We start from the raw sequence: 18,488 nt of genomic DNA, 5'->3' as shown, positions 1-18,488 counted from the left end.
GACTTATTTATTTCACTTAGGAGTATATCTTCAATATGTATCCATTTTCCTATGAATGAATCTATTCTCTCGCTCTTTATGGCTGAGTAATATTCCATTTTATAGAAAAACCACAACTTCTTTATCCAGTTTCCAACGGATGGGCAAATAGGTTGTTTCCAAGATTTAGCTATTACAAACTGTTAGCACTTTACTCTTTATGAACAAAATATGGGACAGATCACACATGAAAAATCAAGCGCTGGAGGAGTTGAGAGTGCATGGAGAACTGGCCACTGCACCTTGCCTACGGGACAGAGAGCACTGCCGTAGGCCCCTAATTCCAGAGGGCTGTGACACTGCCCGAAGCCCACCTCTGAATGGCGTCTCTCCCACAACTTCCTGCTCTCCAGCTGAGCGAGACCCTTCCCCATCCTTCAAACACTTCATCTCCAACAGGCCACTTGCCCAAACACTGGCATGCGCAGAGTTTCTCAGGCTAAACGATCACCCTAAGCTGTCAGGAGTGACACAACTGACTCCAGGCCCCAGCGCGGGTCTCACCCCTTTGCTCTGCTCGCGGTAGTCCCTTTTCACCAAGCCTTGCTTCCCAATCAGAACAGGCACAATGAACCACTTCCTCTCCCAGAGTCCCCGGTGCTTGAGACAGACTCCTGCCACACCACCTGCTTCATGCTGTATGCACTTGTGTTTCCCACTAGAATTTAAGTGCCTGGAAGTAGCGTGGGTACAAAGCTTTTCCAGGTCTGCAAGCCAGTGCTGAGCGCAACCCACAAGACTGTTAAGTCAGTGGCGGCTGCGCATAATAGGATCTCGCCTGTGCCAGGTACAGCGTGCCAGAGAGTCTGGGCATGTGCTGCCTCCTTATCCTTACAGCCATTCAAGGGAGAAGGGAAAGTATCCCCGTTTCCTGATTTGCCCACAGAGGTTTGTAAAAGCTTCAGAAACATGTGCAGGAAGTAGGGGGAAGGGTTGACATCCAAGCCAAGGCCCAGGGTCACGCATCAAGAGTCAGTCACATCACTGCTAACAAATCAGGGGTCGCTCAGCATGAGAAGCAAAGCTGTGTCCGTGAGGCTACTTGAGGAGCTGGAGGTGGAAGAGGTACACAGCTACTAAACAGCGGATATATAACTCTTAATCCAAAAATTTATTTAATATTGTATTAGATGAGTTTGACAATAAAAAATGCTTTTTAAAGGTGCATGAGTTTTTGCTCTTTAAAAATGTCCCTTTAGGGCTGGGGATGTAGCTCAGTGGTGCCGCCTCCTGCCTCTCAAGGGTAAGGTCCTGAGTTCGATCCCTGATACCCCCCCCCCAAAAAAAAAGTCCATTTAGGGACTACATAGAAAATCTTTCTTTGATTTTAAATCCTTCTTTTTCAAAGATAATGCAGACTAAATACTTCCTCATAGACTATAAATATAGCTCAGGGGATATTTAGGAATTCAGAAAGTCAAAGATTATGATGCATCCATTCCATTGAATACTACTCAGTAACAAAAACGAATGCCCTGAGGGTCTATGCAACCAGAGGGACTTTAGGGGCATCAAGCTGAGTAAATAAAGCCAACCACGCAAGGACAAATGTCACACAACTACATCAATGCAAAGATGGTGCAGGGAGAAGTGGTCGCCAGGGTAGAGGGGAGGAGTCTACGACCATGAAGGAACTCTTTTATGGTGATGTGATAGTCCCATGCCGTGTGGGTACTTGGGCCCTGACATCACAGGCTGTGCAAAGGAACATCGGAAGAGTGACAGAAAACACTGGTAATAGCCGGGTATGGTGGCGCACACCTGTAATCCCAGCACTCGGGAGGCTGAGGCAGGAGGATCACTGTGAGTTCGAGACCATCCTGGGCTACATAGTGAGTTCCAGGTCAGTCTCAACTACACAGTGAGACCCTGTCTCAAAAACAAACAAACAAAACCAAACAAAAAAACCCCAACCAAACAAACAAAAAAACCACTGGTAAAATTCAAGCATGGCTAGAGTCTAGTTATCTATACTGCACCGACAACTTGCTGGCTTTGAGAAAGCAATAGTGTTACAAGGGAGCACTGGGCAACAGGTACATGAGTCTTCTCTGCACTGTTCTTGCAAGTTCATAATTATTTCAAAATAAAAAGTCAAAAAAGTGTAAGCATAGCTATGTAGGAAAAATACAGGCTCTTTTGTTTGTTTTGAGACAGGGTCTCACTATGCAGCTTAGGCTGGCCTACGACTCATGTGGTGATCCTCCTGTCTCAGCCTCCCAAGTGCTGCTGGGATTACAGATGTGCGCCACCATGCCCAGTGAGACAAGTTCTTAATATGGACGAAACCGGTTCAAATCTGAGCTGCGACATTTATTACCTGATGACTTTGGCATGTTACTCTTATCTCGTACTTGCAAAGTAAGGATGATTTGAGATAATGCATTTAAAGTACCTGGCATAATGCCTATCAATGGTAGCCAGAAAACATTGAAAGTCATTCTGATCACTATTACGTTGTCAAAGAACCCCTAAGAGTTTGGAAGATGTAACTGTGCCCTGCAAATCTAGCAGATCCAGCTCTAGGTAGCATCTGGGAGTGAGGCACTTTACTACATCACTGAGACAGGGCTGCCTGAAGAGGAAAATGCTACTTAGTTAACATGTACGCACACAGCTCCATATAAGAAAGCACTGCTTCCCCCTTACAGGCTAGTTTGGAAAAACATACTATCAGGCGGTCTGTTATTATGCTAAGATTATATGGAGATTTACGAGCATCTGTGAATTATATTCTTAAATGTCGATTTATACACATAATACATAAAAGTCTAATAGTCTAATGCTAACCTGGAAGCAAGAATATTTTTTTTAAAGGCAGAAGAATTTAAAGTGAGAAGAAGCTTTGCTGGTGTCTGTTTTTTTTTTTGCTTTTGAGACAGGGTCTCATTATGTAGTCCAGGCTGGCCTTGAACTTTGCTCCGATCCTCCTGCCTCAGCCTCTCGAGTGCTGGGATGACAGGCATGACTTTGCTCCGCCTCCTGCCTCAGCCTCTCGAGTGCTGGGATGACAGGCATGTGCCACCACTCCCTGTGTCTACACAGATGAAATTCTATAGCTCAGACTGTCTCAGCCCAGCACAAAGCAAAACACAGGACAGTGAGGAGAATCAGCCATTCCTGGCCATAGGCACCACAGTGTAATGAAGCTCCTTACCGCATTCTCCCAGAATGACATGTTCAGCATCTGATAACTCAGCAGGCTGAACAGGAAGATCCAGTGATAAGAAAATTCGCCTCACTCCCTGGGAACGTGAGTCATCACTATCTAAATATCATTAAATATTGAAGGCATCGCAAAGGTTCATTCTAACTCAAAATTGTGTGCCTCTAAGGACCTAAAATAGCTGAGAAAGAAGTATGATAAACAAGCTAAAACAAGGCACATGGCCCAGGAAGTGACAGGGACTGTCATGAGGGACGGGGCCCAAAGACAAGTTGCAGAGTGGTCCCCCGTGAGCTCAGGGACTGGCCCTACCTGGAGATAAGACACAGATACCCAAGTAGCCACGATGCCAGGCTGCAAGTGCTGGGAGCCAGGAGAAGAGTCCATGCGAAGTGCATGGGAAGGGAGAGGACGAGAGTTCCGAGGTGACGACTGCTTTAAAGATGACCCTTAAAGGACCGACCTTCTGGACCCAAGTGAGGGTTGTCTCAGCGGCACATGTGGGAAAGCAAGTGGGAATGTGTCAAAACACCCTGCTTGGGTCTTACAGCAGGGTGAACCTACAGCATGTGTGCCACAGCCAGCTCTTTAATACTGAAAGCCCTAAAAGGTTCGCCATCACTGCGCAAGGAGTCCAGCAGGACCAGACCAGCGAGGGTCACAGGACAATTTCTCAACAGCCTTTCGGGGACTCAGCCCACAGCGCTGGGCCCACCTGCCACACTGTGGAGCCTGATGCTTGCATGCCCACGAGAAGCTCTGAGGGGCTGTGAGAGCAGGAGAGACCCGAGGAAGAAAGCAGACAGGGTGAGCCTGGGAGGAACCACGGCGGTCCCACAAAGGATGGAAGAACACAGGAGGGGCTTTGCCGATAGACAGACCCATGGGATTGGGCAGCAGGACCAATGAAACAAACGCAGACGTGCAGCAGGTAGCACCTGAATAGATCCCAACGACACCTCCCTCGAAGTCTGTCCAGAGCTGAGCACGTGCTCTGCTCTCTTTGCCAGGTCTCATATCTCGGTGGCTTGACACTTCATCCGCTTGTCCCAGCTTCAAAAGTAATAAACCAAGGGGCCCTTTGTGTCCTTCTCATCTCTACCCTTAACCCAGTTTCTCACGTCTACCTCTTAGGCCAGTCTCGCACCTGTCAACCTCTCCCACCTCAGCCGGCATGGCAGCGGGATCACCTGGTGGAAGAGCCACCCGCTGCTGGCATTTCTTCTCACATGCCCCGAAATGCTCCTCATGGCTGAGCTCCAAAGACCCCAACCCTGAGAGATGAGGATACGGTGTTTCAGTTAGGCAGGGGGAAGTCAAGGGACCTGTTGCCCAGTATGGTGACCAGAGTTGGTAGACTTTTAGCATCCTTACCACACATACAAAAATGATATGTTCTCATAGGTAAATGGGTACATTTTGAGGATATATTCCAAAGTGAAATAAATAAGTCACACATATGCAAATACCGAATATTTTCTCTGGTGTAAAAAAAACTAAAATAGTACTCAAGATCCTAATGGGACAATTAGCAACGTGAAGTAGGAAGAAAAGGACCAAAGGTGTAGGGACAGTGAGAAGGATAAGGAAAGGGGAATAAGGGAAAAGGAAAAAATATGAAAAAATGCAAAAATGGAATTAAAGTCTTTGTAGGTGGGGAGGGGAGGAGGGGGTGAAGGGAGGGCAGGGACAAGTGGAAAAAATGAGAACCAAGACCTGGCATGTAAAGGTAGAAGATCCCAGTAATGAATGTAACTGTACTGTCTATCTAGAATGTACCAATAAACTCAATTTAAAATTTAAAAAAAATGCTATGTTCATCAGCTTCAGTGAGCCCTTCCACAATGTATACCTATTTCAAAACATGTTACTCATGGCAAACATGGAATTTTGTGGATTTTTTTCATTTTTGAGACAGGGTCTCATTATATAGTTCAGGCTGGTCCTGATCTCATGGCAATACTCCTGCTTCAGCCTCCCGAGTGCTAGGCTCACAAGGATGTGCAACCATGCCCAGCTGATTTTGTCAGTTTTAAAAAGTTGATTGAAAGTAAAACTCAACATAAAGCCCAAAATCCTTAGGTCTGGCAGGGCCTAGGTCACCTGGCTGCCACATATGCCCATGTCATTCCTTGCCTCTTTCCCCTCCAGCCATCGGGTCCTATTTCCATTCTTCCTTCGTTCTCAAGGCCCTCTCACAGGCTGCTATCTGCACTCCTTCTCACCTCCCCAGCCCCGCCTGCATCTGGGAAAGTCACATTTAGTCTTCACCCTGCAGGTGCAGCAGCCTTTCCTCGGAAGAAATGCCACTCACCCTTCTTGCCCTCCCCTATGACACCGATCGCAGCTTGTGGTCAGAGAGAAGAGGGCAAGGGAGAGCTCAAGGGAAGAACATGGAAGACAAAAGGCAGAAGAGCCAAGAGTACATGGAGGAAGGGACACAGGAAGAAGGAAGAGTGAAACACTTCCCATCACTGCAAAGGGAAAAGCTGAGGCCTTGGAATGGTGTGGAGACTGCAGTAGTTTCCACAGGGAACAGAAGCCAGGCCCAAGCAGCCAGGAGCCAGCAGCCTGGAAGTGGAAGCAGTAGGCGAGGGCTCATTCTTAAGGAAGCTTAGCAAAGAAGGGGAAGAAAGAAGATGACAGCAGGGATGCAAGAGGGGCTTTTAAAATAATGAGGCTTGAGCAGATCTGCAGAGTGGGGAGGGACCAGAAAGGATGAAAACCAAAAACATAAGACAGACTGATGGATGGGGATGGGGACTCTGAATGGGGCAGGAGGAGAAAGGCTCAAGGAGAGGACTTGCTGAGGAACATGAATTCCTAGCTCCTTCCTCTCAGAGGGGAGGGAAGGAGGAAAAGACCGGTGAAAACACACTGATCTAGAGGTGAGAGGGGAATTTCCAGGAGCTCAGACAAGCTGACTTTCAGCTTCTCACAGCACAAAACACAAGGTCAGCTAAAGCGAATGGGAGGGTTATCAGCGAGGTGGCTGGGGATGCCAACCGAAGATGAAAAGAATTGCTGAGTTAGTGACAAGATCCTTTCTGAGGGCTGGAATCTGACTTGCAGTAGCACTAATTAATTCAATCCTTTACAGGACTTTCAACCTCAGCCCACAGACCCTTGATTTGGGCATTAGCATGGGGACAAACAGCAAAGGAGCCTGGGAATTAACACGGGTACACGCAGGACTGTCCCATTGGGCGGCACGGGACAGCCATGCACAGGCAGCCCTGTAGTGAGCATGGTAACAGAAATGTGATAACCTGAAACTGGCATTTGTTCTGTAGTGGTAGTATACAGAGATGACTAAGCCTGCAAGTTCAGAAGACTACCTGTACAGGTTGAGTATCCCTTATCCAAAATGCTTGGGACCCGAGTGTGTCACATTCCAAAGTTTTCGCAATTTCGGAATATTTACACAGAGCTCACTGGCTGAATAATCCTAATCTGAAAACCTCTAAAATATGAAACATTTTAAGCATGACATCTGATTTCAGAGCATTTCACTTCTTGAATCTGGGAAGCTAATGTACAGCAGGGAGCCTATGCTGCCAGTGATACTGCTGTTTATGGACATGCCAGGATGTTCTATTATTATAGTCTAGGTTGCATTATTCCACCTTCTTCTAAATAAAGAGGTCTCAAATTCACTAGACAGAGGACTTTAAAAAGGACAACCTTGAAGTTCCCAGGGCATTTTTGGTTTTGTTTTTTTGAGACAGGTCCTGCTATGTAGTTCTGGATGGCCTTGAACTCACAATGATCCTCCTGCCTCATTCTCCTGAGTGCTGGGTCTACAGGTGTGTGCTACCATGCCCGCATTATTAAAAGAGAAAAATACTATAAGAATCCTTTTGCTTGCATCCACCCCCCGTTGTTTATTGTTACATTTAAAGCAAACAATACAGTTACATTTATCATTGGGATCTTGTACCTTTACATGATGTGTCTTGGTTCTCATTTTTCCCCATTCCCCTGCCCTCCCTCTCTTCACCCCCTTCACTTGCTTGCACTTCTAATGCAGTGGGCTGGCCTCCTTCTGGGGAGGGACACAGACCTGGCTCTGAAATGCCTGGGGTGGAAAGTCCACTTCACCTCCCTTCTTGCTGGTACCTAGGGTTTACAGCTCCAAAGGGGCCAGCCAGAGATGAGGGAAATCAAGCGCTACTGCACTTACTAGATGCCCCGCCTGTAGGCAGCACGATGCCCAGCATGGGGCTGAAGGTCTTTTTGGAACCGAATATTTGCGAGACAGAGCCCAACAACATGCAGGCTCAGTGGCCATCTCTACCCTGAGTTCCGTCTCCGCACAGAAACCAGAGGGGAAAGCAAAGCAGACAGGCCTCCTTGACCCCGCCCACTCCGGAAGTGCCTTCACTGAGGAGTTCGCGCCATGTGCTATGTCTACTGAGGGGCTGTGAAAGAGCCACAGAATTCAGTGGGAATCCGGGGTCTCGGGGTGGACACTGCCAAAAGAACGGAGCCACTGTATCACTATCTTTCAGACAAAAACCAAACACCAAATTTCTCGTGAAATCAAATCCTCCAAGAAGGTGATGTTCCTGATCTCGAACGTAATGGTCAGAAAATGCAGCCGGTCTGCACAGCATGGCTGCCACGCGGCCAGCAGTCTTCACCCCAGAGCCCCATTCTGCCCACCGTGTCAGGCTGGTGACCTGCTTACTTGGGAGGCCCAGGGTCCTCTCACTCCCGCTCCTACGTTCCATTCTATTTTCAAAAGAATCTGTGGAAGGGCCAGGAGTGGGAACACCAATTTAAAATGACCATTATTTCTCTGGTGTAAGGGGAAGGAGGGGATGGGATTTCTTCACTATAAACATTCTATCTCCAAATAATGTTTAAAGGGGGCAGGGGCCAAAGGAGGGGATGGTGCGCGCGCAGGCGCGCGCACACACACACACACACACACACACACACACACACACACACACGTGCAGAAATGGCCTGAAGCAATGCCCGGGGCCAGTGCAGGGAACAAGCCAAGAGCCAAGGAGTGCCGGGAGGGTGCTACACACCTGGACACAGCATGGGCACACACATGGGCAACCACACAGAGGATGCAGACAGAGACAAAGTGGGGACCGGGAGCAGAAGTGACCCCAGGGCGACAGGATGAAAAGTGGTACCATTAAGAAAACTAAGAACACCCAATGAAGGAACTGGGAGAAATTTCTGCTTGGCCATGACTCTGGGAGGCCAGGCAGAAAGTCACCGTATCTCTGGTAGGCAGTAGGAAGTAAAAAACAGGTACAGAAGAAAGGTCTGGACTGGAAGGGGAAAAAAAATTAAAAAGACGAAGGAATGTACCTGGGCAGTTTCGCTTTGCCTGCCTCAGATAAAGAGTGTGGATGAGCTTGAATATTGCATGGTTTCTCTTACATAAGAGACCCAAAGTATAAATAATTTAAGGAGCAAAACAAAGGATGGATAATAGGAATCAGGGAGACAGATCTCTCTGCAAATGGGAAAGGGGTCTAGAGATGGGGTTAGGGGAAGTAAAAAGAATTAAGGTGAGTTAAAAAACATTTACCAACTCCCCATGATGAATACACTAAGAAAGCACTAATTAAAAATTGTTTTTAATGAGTGTGTAGAAAAGGGCTCGGAGGTGAGCATCATGCATAGCACAGCATGGGCTTTGCCTTGGTGCTCAGGGAATGCTTCTGCGTTGAAGGATGTGAGGATGAACAAAGACTGAAGTTGTCTCTCACCCACTGGACCTGAACTGCTTCTGGACAAGAATCTGGAAGCAGCTTTCATGCTATTTGACCAGATCAAAGGGTAGCACATGCCCATAGTGGCCCCCACTGTGGTTAATTCTAATATTCTGGGAGGCTGAGGCAGGAAAATCACAAGTTCAAGCCCAGCATGGGCAACTCCGCAACTGAGCAAGACCCTGTCTCAAAATAAAACATTTACAAAGGGCCAGGGACATAGCTCAGTGTGAAATGTGTAGGCACTGAGTTGAATCCCTGGTACCACACAAAAGAAGACAAACAAAAGGGCTCAGTAAACATAGAGGAGCTTGGTCAACATGGGACCTACCTACAGGCCTCCCAGGGTCGCTGCGGTCACCCTCCTGGCCTCTCCTCACTCTTTAACTTACTGACCTCTGAACCACCACGGGCTACCCCTTCCTTCCCGACATTCTCTACTACCCTCTGTGACCACAGTGGTGCCCGGGGGGCTTTGCCACGGCTCAGTAGGTGCTGCTTTGTCCCTGGCCCTTCTCTTCCTCATCAAGGAGAAAGGTTCTTGGCACCCAGCGGCCTCCACTCAGCCAGTGGCCCTTTTCATGCTACACACTCTTGCCAGGAAATCTCCAGGTTCCCTGCTGAATGGAGGGACAGGCTAAGTCTCCATCTTCACACCTGTCCCCCTTCCCCAGGCTGATCTATGCCGGGCTCTTCCTCCCTTAGCACCTGTTCTGATGAGCAGCTCCAGCCACTCAGGTGAGAAATCCCAGGAGTCGCTTTTGGCTGTACTTTTTCCTTCAACTCCCACCTCCACATAGCCACTCACCCTCTGCACCTCTTATGGCTGTTTCCTCTGCTCTACATGCGCTACAAAGGCATCCGGCCCTCTCGCTTACCTGAAACCTGCAGGTAACTTCCTAGCAGGTCTTCCTGCCCCCCTCCCTCCCTGACCCATCACCCACACTGCGCAGAGACCAGTCCTTGGATCTGCACTTGGGGTCCACTTTTCTCCACACACTGCACACTGTTAACTGACTCCTGCATCTCCTGCATGGCCTCCTCCTCTAGCGTCATTCCCTCCTGCCCCCACTACTTCCTCCTTCATCCACTATTGCAGCCCATGGATCACTCAACCACATCCATAGCACGGATGTCTGCGTGTTCATATGGGAAGCACCACATGTGTATGGAAACTCTCCACCGGCACGCCCATCCATCCCTCCTGGGTCACTGCCACCACTCCCCAAGGCCCCTCTCTCAGGCATCCTGACTCGTCCCTTGCCCTTAGTCCCTCACAGCACCAAGCATACCACCGTGGGTTGTGTCTTATTTCGTGCAACTGCTCCTCTCCACATCCCCTGAGGCCACACGGACCTCAAGGCATAGCACAGCATTGGGCTTTGCCTTGGTGCTCAGGGAATGCTTCTGCGTTGAAGGATGTGAGGATGAACAAAGACTGAAGTTGTCTCTCACCCACTGGACCTGAACTGCTTCTGGACAAGAATCTGGAAGCAGCTTTCATGCTATTTGACCAGATCAAAGGGTAGCACATGCCCATAGTGGCCTCCACTGTGGTCACAATATTAATCCAAAGATAAGTTCCTTGGCACCCTCCAGGTCAAAGGTGGCTAAGGGATTTCTGAACTCCAGAGGCAATGATGGTATCCCAGGTGCCAAGACTTAGTAGGGGCCACACTGTGGTCAACCCATAACAAGGCCTTTACCCTCTGAGGAGCACTAATGATGCAGGAGTCTACTTAACACTGCATGGGCTGGCATAGGGACCAGAAGGACACAGCACTTGTTAAGGCAGCAGTCACAGCAGCAAGCACACAGATGAGACAAAATTCATGCCTGCAACCCATACTGCCTGAGCACCTTCAACGTGCCAGGCTCCAAGAGCTGAGAGCACCAGCGAACAACCAGATGGAGCATCCCCGTCCTCCGACACACAATGAACAAGACAAAGCAAAGAAGTGTCCCCCGGGAGATGGTGCCAGGCACTCAGGAGGAAGACGGAATCGGAAGGAGGCTACCAAGTGGAGCTAAGAGGCCATGCGTGAAGAAAGGGCCAAAGGGAAACAGAGAGCAGAGGATTCCCATGGGGCAGATGCAGAAAGCTCCAGCAAGCAAGTGACTTTTGAGGTGGCTTCTTGAGGACAAAGAATGGCTTTGCAAGGGGCAGGGAAAGAGGTTCTGGGGTTCAGTGAGAAGAATGCATGCATGCTGGGGTGGGGGAAAGGGAGGAAGGTGGTGGAGCCAGAGAACTGTGTGTTTAGGGAGAAGGGACAGGAGTCATGGCTAGAGAAGCCCCAAGGAGTTTTCTGAGGAGGAGAATCGGTTTTCCTCTGCGGGCAACAGGAAGCCAAGGAGAGCTGTAGAACCAAGCAGCTGTGGTCAGTCTGGCTTGAGGGGGTCACTGTGGAGGCAGGGGCCAGGACACAGCCTGGGGCAGACCATGCACCGAGGGCCAGGTGGATGCAGCCACTGTGGCAATCTGAGGATGTGACAGTGGTCCCTCAGCATTCCTTACAAAACAGGAGCACGGCCTCCAGTGAGGCCACACACACCTGGGCACATCGCGCCTACTCCAGTGTTTACATACCTGAGACAAGCAGGTGTCCGCTTCAAAATGCTGCCAAGACGACAGCTCTTGTCAAACACACAAAAGAACGTTTTCACGTTCTGCAGCAGACTTCACAATTAATGCTGTTCTTTGGGGCTTCTGGGAAAAAGCACTATGATAGCTTTCTAGGCTCCTAAACTAACATTTAAACAGCATTCCTGATATGATGTTTTCTACTATTAGCTGCTTTCTGCCATACAGGCAATGAAGGCTGCGGCCAATAATTTTAAATGTTTGCATAAAATTTGGTGGAAGAAATAAGTTAGTGGTCACTGTCTGGTGGGAATGTCACTCACCCACTTGAGGCTAACCCCTGTCCTGCAAGGTGCCACACGAAAACACAACAAATGAAACTTGCTAAGTATTTTCCCAATTATGAAAGTGATATGTATCTTTCAGAGGTATCCTGAAATATATTGACATTTGTTTTAAATCTAATTTGTGACAACTCTCATTTATATTAGCGTAGACTCTCTCAACACACCCCAATTTGACCCTTGGCATTTGTACAGAATAAATCTAATCCCCACCCCACGGCACTTCAGATATCCCCAGATTGCTCTATCACTTTCCCCTTTAGGCTTTTCTTCAGAAAAAACAACAACATTTAATCTTTTTTCTTTGTTTTCTTGAGACAGCTATGTAATCCAGGCTAGCCTTGAACTCTCAGTGATCCCTCTGCCTCAGCCTCAGCCTACCAAGTGCTAGGATTATAGGTGTCGTCACCATGTCCGGCTGCATCAACATTTATTTTGATCATTGTTCATGTCTCTGATCCTTAGCGTGGTTTTCTTCATCTGAGACCTCTCTGGTCTGTCAATGGCCCTCTTAAAACATGGTGCATGCTTCAGACAGGGCTCAGTGTCCCTTTCTGTCTGCTCACTGTGTTTACTCTGGTTAATATTCCCTCCAGATACATTCGCTTTTTCATCAGTCACATCCAATTACTGGTTCAAGAAAGCTTAGGTCTCTGTTAAGACAGATGTCAGGCATCCCTTACTGACACAACTGATGTAACTAAGTTGTCTCCGCTAAATTTTACATGGTTTGTTTTGCTCCAATATCCGAGCCAATTAAGATCACTCTAAAGCCCCGCTCTGTCACCAAGCACATTAGCTAGTTTGCTGCTTCTCACATTTGGCCATGCACTGTACCAGGAACACTGGAGAGGAAGGGTCTCACCCTTCCCAGCTGGCATGGAGCCTTTGATATAGTCTGTCATTCCGCTTAGGTGTGCCGCCACCATTATGCCCTTGTGTCGTTACCAGTAGCTACCATGTGCTAGAAGCCATGAAGGTGACACTAGGGAACACTCCCAATGGTTCCCCTCTTTACATGTACTTAAGTCATCTCTTTAAAATGATAAAATTGGAGGGGAGAGGGCAGAAAGAGGGAAGAAGTGGGATAAAAATGATCAGGAATTCCCCAAACGAATGTAAATATTATGTATCTCATACACAAACCAATAAAAAACAAAATAGCACATAAATTATTCCTTTACTATTGTTTTGTGCATTTCTTATCCTTTATCATTTAGAAGTTTGTGAAAATGTCCACAATAAAACTTCAGGTGTACCCATTTTATTTTAAATGTATTTGGTTTTAATGCATGAAATGTATTTGGGAAATACTGTATGCTTCTTTTAAGTTTGAAATGCCCTGAATCTGTGACATTAAGATCTTTTTAATACCATTTCTTGCAATCTAAAGATTTGGTTCATTACTCTTCAAACATATCTCTTTTATGTCCTTCAGTAAAGTTTTACGACTACACTCACAACACACACACACAGACACATGACTGATTAGAGAAGTTTTACCAGTTGCTCCCAGTGGTTGACATCAGCTCACTGCTGTTAATGTCTCTCATTCTGGGCAACTAGAATCTTCACTCATCTCTGGTCTTACTCAGAAGCTGAATCAATTCATACAAAGAACACTCCCAGACCAGGACCCATGCCTATTAGCACCATGCTAAGGGACACACCAAGGAGCGGTAGCGGCTACACAAGTGGGGTCCTACAGCTGAGGCAACAGTGATAATAAACAGCATTTTCCACAATTCAGGTAGAATAATGAACACAATGAAGAAAAACATCAACAGATGCAAACTAATTTAGATTATAACTGTCCTGAAGAAATGTGGGGCTAAAACAGTAAAGCAAAAGCTAGACTATGCCTACAGCCTCAGTATCTCCTGGGCATGAGCCGGTAATGGGCCGCTCTCGCCGGTACCCACACCGGTCCCCCTTAGCCTCCTCCATGGAGATGCACCTGCCCCTTCCGGCTGTGTGGGCAACCCTTCCCACCCCGACTCCTGTCGGTTCTCTCTTCCCCTTCCATGCCATCTCTGCCCTGTGTCATTGTTCCATCAGGGGCACCCTCCCTGAACCATGGTGGCAAACTTTTCACAGCCATGGGCTGAAGAGGCAGAGTGGCAAGATGCCACACCATAGTCATGCCAGCTCTACACTGCTGCCTACAACTTTGTCACTGAACACCTGGAAAGTCCCAGTGTGAGTGGCCTTAGCAGGGACTCACGCCAGTGCCCTCCTCTGCGATGTTTTATAAGATACACCTGGGCCTAGAGCCCAAGCAAGGGTGCTCTGGTGCAGAACATCTGGGGCATTTGCATCACCTATGAAGTCTCACAAATGGTTCTCATCTGTGCTTCCGGTCAAGAATGAGTGTCTACACCAAACTAACTTCTCCAAACTAGCACATCATTACAGTTGCCAACTTCTCCCCCCTAGTGAGGGATGAAACTTATCTGTAAAAATTGATTCCGCTCCTCACATAAACAGGTGTTAGTGTTAAATAAGCTTTGGCATAAGCAAAAATTAAAGAGCTGAGAAGCGACTGTATCTCCCCCATGTTAATCTGATCTACAGTCAGTCTTGCAAGGTAGAAGAGAAACAGTTTAGCATTATCTTTAACAGTTAGGGTCATCTTTATGGTCTTATATTTTACTTACCGTTTCCAAACTTCTTAAATAAAGACGATAATTTGTGATGTAAACTCTTCCCTTAATGGGGCCATTGAAAGGACATATGTAAATAACTTCTTTGTCTAGTAAGATAAAAAAAGTACCCTAAAATAATGGAAATATATACCAAGATACACAATAAATGGCACTAATTTAATATTAACTATTCAGCCAAGAATAACTACAATAGAAATCACCGAAGAGGTGGAAGGCAAGCACTGGCAATGTTCCCACTTCACCACACTGGGTCCACTCAGGGCAGCTGGGGAGTTAATAGAGCGGTGTCACCTCTGGACGTTAGCAGCGCTGCCCTGAGCTTGCACAAGAGCAGATGCGAATGAGGGTAACTGCTGCTGCTACCTTTGGCCGGCAGTCAAGTGACTATCTGAGCTAATGTAACCAGAGGATGGCAATGCACCTGTGCAATCTCGGGGACTAACCTCAAGACTGAGCACTGAGGTTTGCCAGGCTCCAACCACACAAATATGAGGATGTCTTTAGTATGCCAGCAGTAGAGATCTGTCTACTCTATATTCTTTCTCTTTTAATTGTCCAGAGAAGAGTTTAACTAGACTCATTTCAAACATTTCAGTGACATAAAACAGATGGTCAAGAGAATAGTACATATTTGGTAGAATCAAGCATAAGGAGAAACTAAATCAGAAGAGCTAATTAATTAAAATAGAAATGTATCTTTCTCCTGTCTCTCAACGGTGTCCTTGAATGTGTTAATAGCTTTTCATTTTTAAAGTGACTTTGAAATCCCTTTCACTTCCGGAGTTAAATGAAGAATACAGACTGAGACTGTTCCGTGCCAGTTCAATGAGTTATTACCTTGGTTACTGTTTGGGCACGGATATCCAGCCCCAAAATGTCATACATGGAAGACTGTCAAAAGCAAAATATCTTCTTGCTCTTTTCCATATATTGAGATGGACACATCCCACTCCTTCCCTCTCAAGACTAGAATAGTGTCTCATGGTGCTCGGTAACTAATTCTCAAAAGCACTCTGCCTAGCACCTCCATCTGATCAGCACCATGTTTTAGCCATGTAGGCCGTACCCTAGATCTCTGGTACCCGAAACAGCGGTAACCTACTGAAGTGTGCAGGGAGGGTGTTGACTGCAATGCCAAATCGGAATGCCCACAGCATTGGCATTTAGCTGACAGGTGCTTCTGTGCCCTTAAGATGGAAAATTCTGGTCCTTCCAAGTTGATAAATTCGTCTTGATAGGAATTTTTCAAGAAAACACCACATCACAATTTTACCTTGAAATTACTAACTTCCATTTTCTGGCAAATGAAAGACTTTAAACCAATATGATCTTCTATTATCTCAAAGAGGAGAATATTTAAGCCTTTTTCAATTTGAAGGATATGTCATAGGCTGGAAAACTTAATATTACTTTGTCCTTATAACCTTAAAGCATGATACCCTACAGTTCTAGTCAAAGTTTTGCAAGAGATAATCCATGTTTTGTTTTTTTTTCCTAAATTATGCTTAGTTCTTGGTACAGTGACAAGAGTATTGCTATCCCTGTGACACAAGGCTCTAGAAGGAACTCTGATCAAGACAGAAATGCAGAGTTCTGTCCACTGGCACTTCTAGACAACGCTAGCCTAGCTCTCTCTGTCTTGCACAGAGTTAAGTGGGACTCAAGCCACCCGACCCTGCCACGCTGCTCATCCAGTTACTGGATCCTAGCATCAGAGGGCCCTTACCAGTAATCAGCATTTCTCCTGGGAGTCGAGGAACAGTTTCACTGAGATCTCGATTGAGCCCATCTCGAGAAGTCTGGAAACCAAGCAGAGGTTTCAGAAACAATGACATTATGTTTATACAGGGTCTCAAAACAGCATGGAATATAGCAACTAAAAATATACTTTTATTTTGAGACAGGGTCTCACTATGTAGTTCAGGATGGCTTCAAACTCACTACATAGCCCAGATTGGCCTTGAACTCGCAGCATTCACCCTGCCTCAGCCTCCTGAGTGCTGAGATGATTACAGGTATAGGCCACCAACTCCGATTTGATTTCTTATTTTGTTTATTTATTTATTTATTTATTTGAGACAGGGTCTCACTATGTAGTTGAGACTGACCTGGAACTCACTATGTAGCCCAGGCTGGTCTCGAACTCACAGTGATCCTCCTGCCTCAGCCTCCCCAGTGCTGGGATTATAGGCATGCACCACCAGGCCCGGCTCTTGAGTTCTTATTTTACTAAGATCCTTTCTAGCTTTTGACTTTTTCACCTTGACCAAGAGCCTTATCTTAGGTAAGAATGAACGGTCCATCAGAGAACTCAGTTTTGGTGCTACGCCCAGGCACGCACCCCATCCAATCACTGTGGCTGCTTTGCATGCAAAGTATTAACCACTAAATCTGGGTGAGTTCTAAGAGTCCAGCCGCCAGAGACAGCCTGGGACCTGGGGGCCTGGGACCCTACTACACTGGAACCAAGGAGGTATGGCAGGGTCCATCTTCCACATATGACACTTGACACTAGCACCTGTGTGGCCCAAGGGTTGCTTCACCACTAGGATCCTCCCCATTTGTTCCAGGTGCTTTTTCCAACCCACATGGCAGTCATTTCCTGTGCAAAGTCGGCAGCTCCTCCCTCAAAGGAACAAATACACCAGCACACTTTGGCGAGTTCTTAGGATTATCCAAATGGATATGGAACAAGAAAAACGGGCCGTGCATATTTAAGGGACACAGAATGTATCAAAGAGAGCTGTTTGGTTGGATTTTTAATGGTTTTATCTTTTTTTATTCAATACAAAAATTGAAAATTCTCAGCCAATTTTGAGTTGTTTAAATGCTTGCAAGAGCATTTCAGTTAAAATAGGGGAGGGCTGTGGGCATTCCCTTCCAGGAATGCCTTCCTCAATGAGAATTCAAGTCACACACCTTAGAGAAATGGTATGGGAAGCAATTATCAACCCTTAATCCTGCCTCCCACTAACCAAACAAGCAGAAAGGGCATAGAACCAGACCAGGAGGAGAGGATACAAAAATGAAACCCCCAAATAAGAAAGGCAATGTCTGATTGACACAGGATAATAAGACTGACACAGGATACACTGTATATCCAAGAACACTACACAAGGACTTATACACACATTCTTGAAGTTACTTTCACGTTTAGAACTCATTCTTATACCATAAAAATTCTAAAAGAAAATACAATAAAAGCTTATATAATCTTGGGGATGAAGAAGTTCCCCCACGGAAGCTCATGGAAGAAAACATAAAAAACTGACATATGTGATTATATAAAAACATTGAATCTCTGAATTTCAAAATCAAATAATAACGGGACCAAGAGATGGAAATTAGGGGGAAGGGGGAGGGAGGGGAGGGAGAAGGGCATGAAAACTGAATTAAGAAGTGTTGAGTGTTATGTACGCATGCCAACTCCCCACAAGGAATGTAACCCTTATGGTACTACAACCATGTAACGAAAAAAATAAAAATTACAAAAAGTAAAAGGCTGACAACAAACTAGAAAAATAACCCTGTATATTATAAAGTGTTAACTGTCATGATGTAAAGAACATTTATAAATTAAAAAAAGACAACCCTCCCCCAACACCCTAAAAGCAAATAGGCAAAGGACATCAATAGCCATGTCTCAAAAGAAATACAAATGAGTAATAAACACACTTGTTTTTTTAGTCAACCTTGTTAGTAATCAAGGAAGACAAATGAAAAGACAGCCTTCTGCTCCCTTGGAGCACTTCAGATCCTTTTCCGTATACTGCCGGGGGAGTATGAATTAACCTTTCTGATGAATAAAGCTTACTTTAAATTCACCCTTCCTTTCAATCTATGTTCTGAAATCTCCTCTAATTGCACAATTTTCCCCTGGCTGCACTAAACCATTTTCGGTTAAAGTCATATGTGTTGTAGTCTTGCAACTCTTTTATCCTCATAATTAGA

General features: G+C 46.3%; 1 protein-coding gene across 2 annotated transcripts in view; it reads right to left on the bottom strand.

Annotated features, from left to right (window-relative positions):
- Nucleotides 1-18,488, bottom strand: part of Mtm1 (myotubularin 1) — a 109,669-nt gene that overhangs the window by 65,038 nt on the left and 26,143 nt on the right. For both annotated transcript variants that reach the window (XM_010639004.3, XM_010638995.3), the window contains exons 3-4: nucleotides 16,264-16,336; nucleotides 14,529-14,623 (exon numbers count right to left, since the gene is read on the bottom strand). In XM_010639004.3, the coding sequence (XP_010637306.1) occupies nucleotides 14,529-14,623; nucleotides 16,264-16,336 (168 nt within the window). The remainder of the gene's footprint in view (nucleotides 1-14,528; nucleotides 14,624-16,263; nucleotides 16,337-18,488) is intronic.

The sequence above is a fragment of the Fukomys damarensis genome, unplaced genomic scaffold (genome assembly GCF_012274545.1).
Source record: "Fukomys damarensis isolate Sample0158 unplaced genomic scaffold, DMR_v1.0_HiC HiC_scaffold_39, whole genome shotgun sequence".
In the NCBI taxonomy this organism is placed as follows: domain Eukaryota; kingdom Metazoa; phylum Chordata; class Mammalia; order Rodentia; family Bathyergidae; genus Fukomys; species Fukomys damarensis.
Note: the sequence above shows the minus strand (reverse complement) of the source record. Positions and strands in the feature narration are given on the sequence as shown.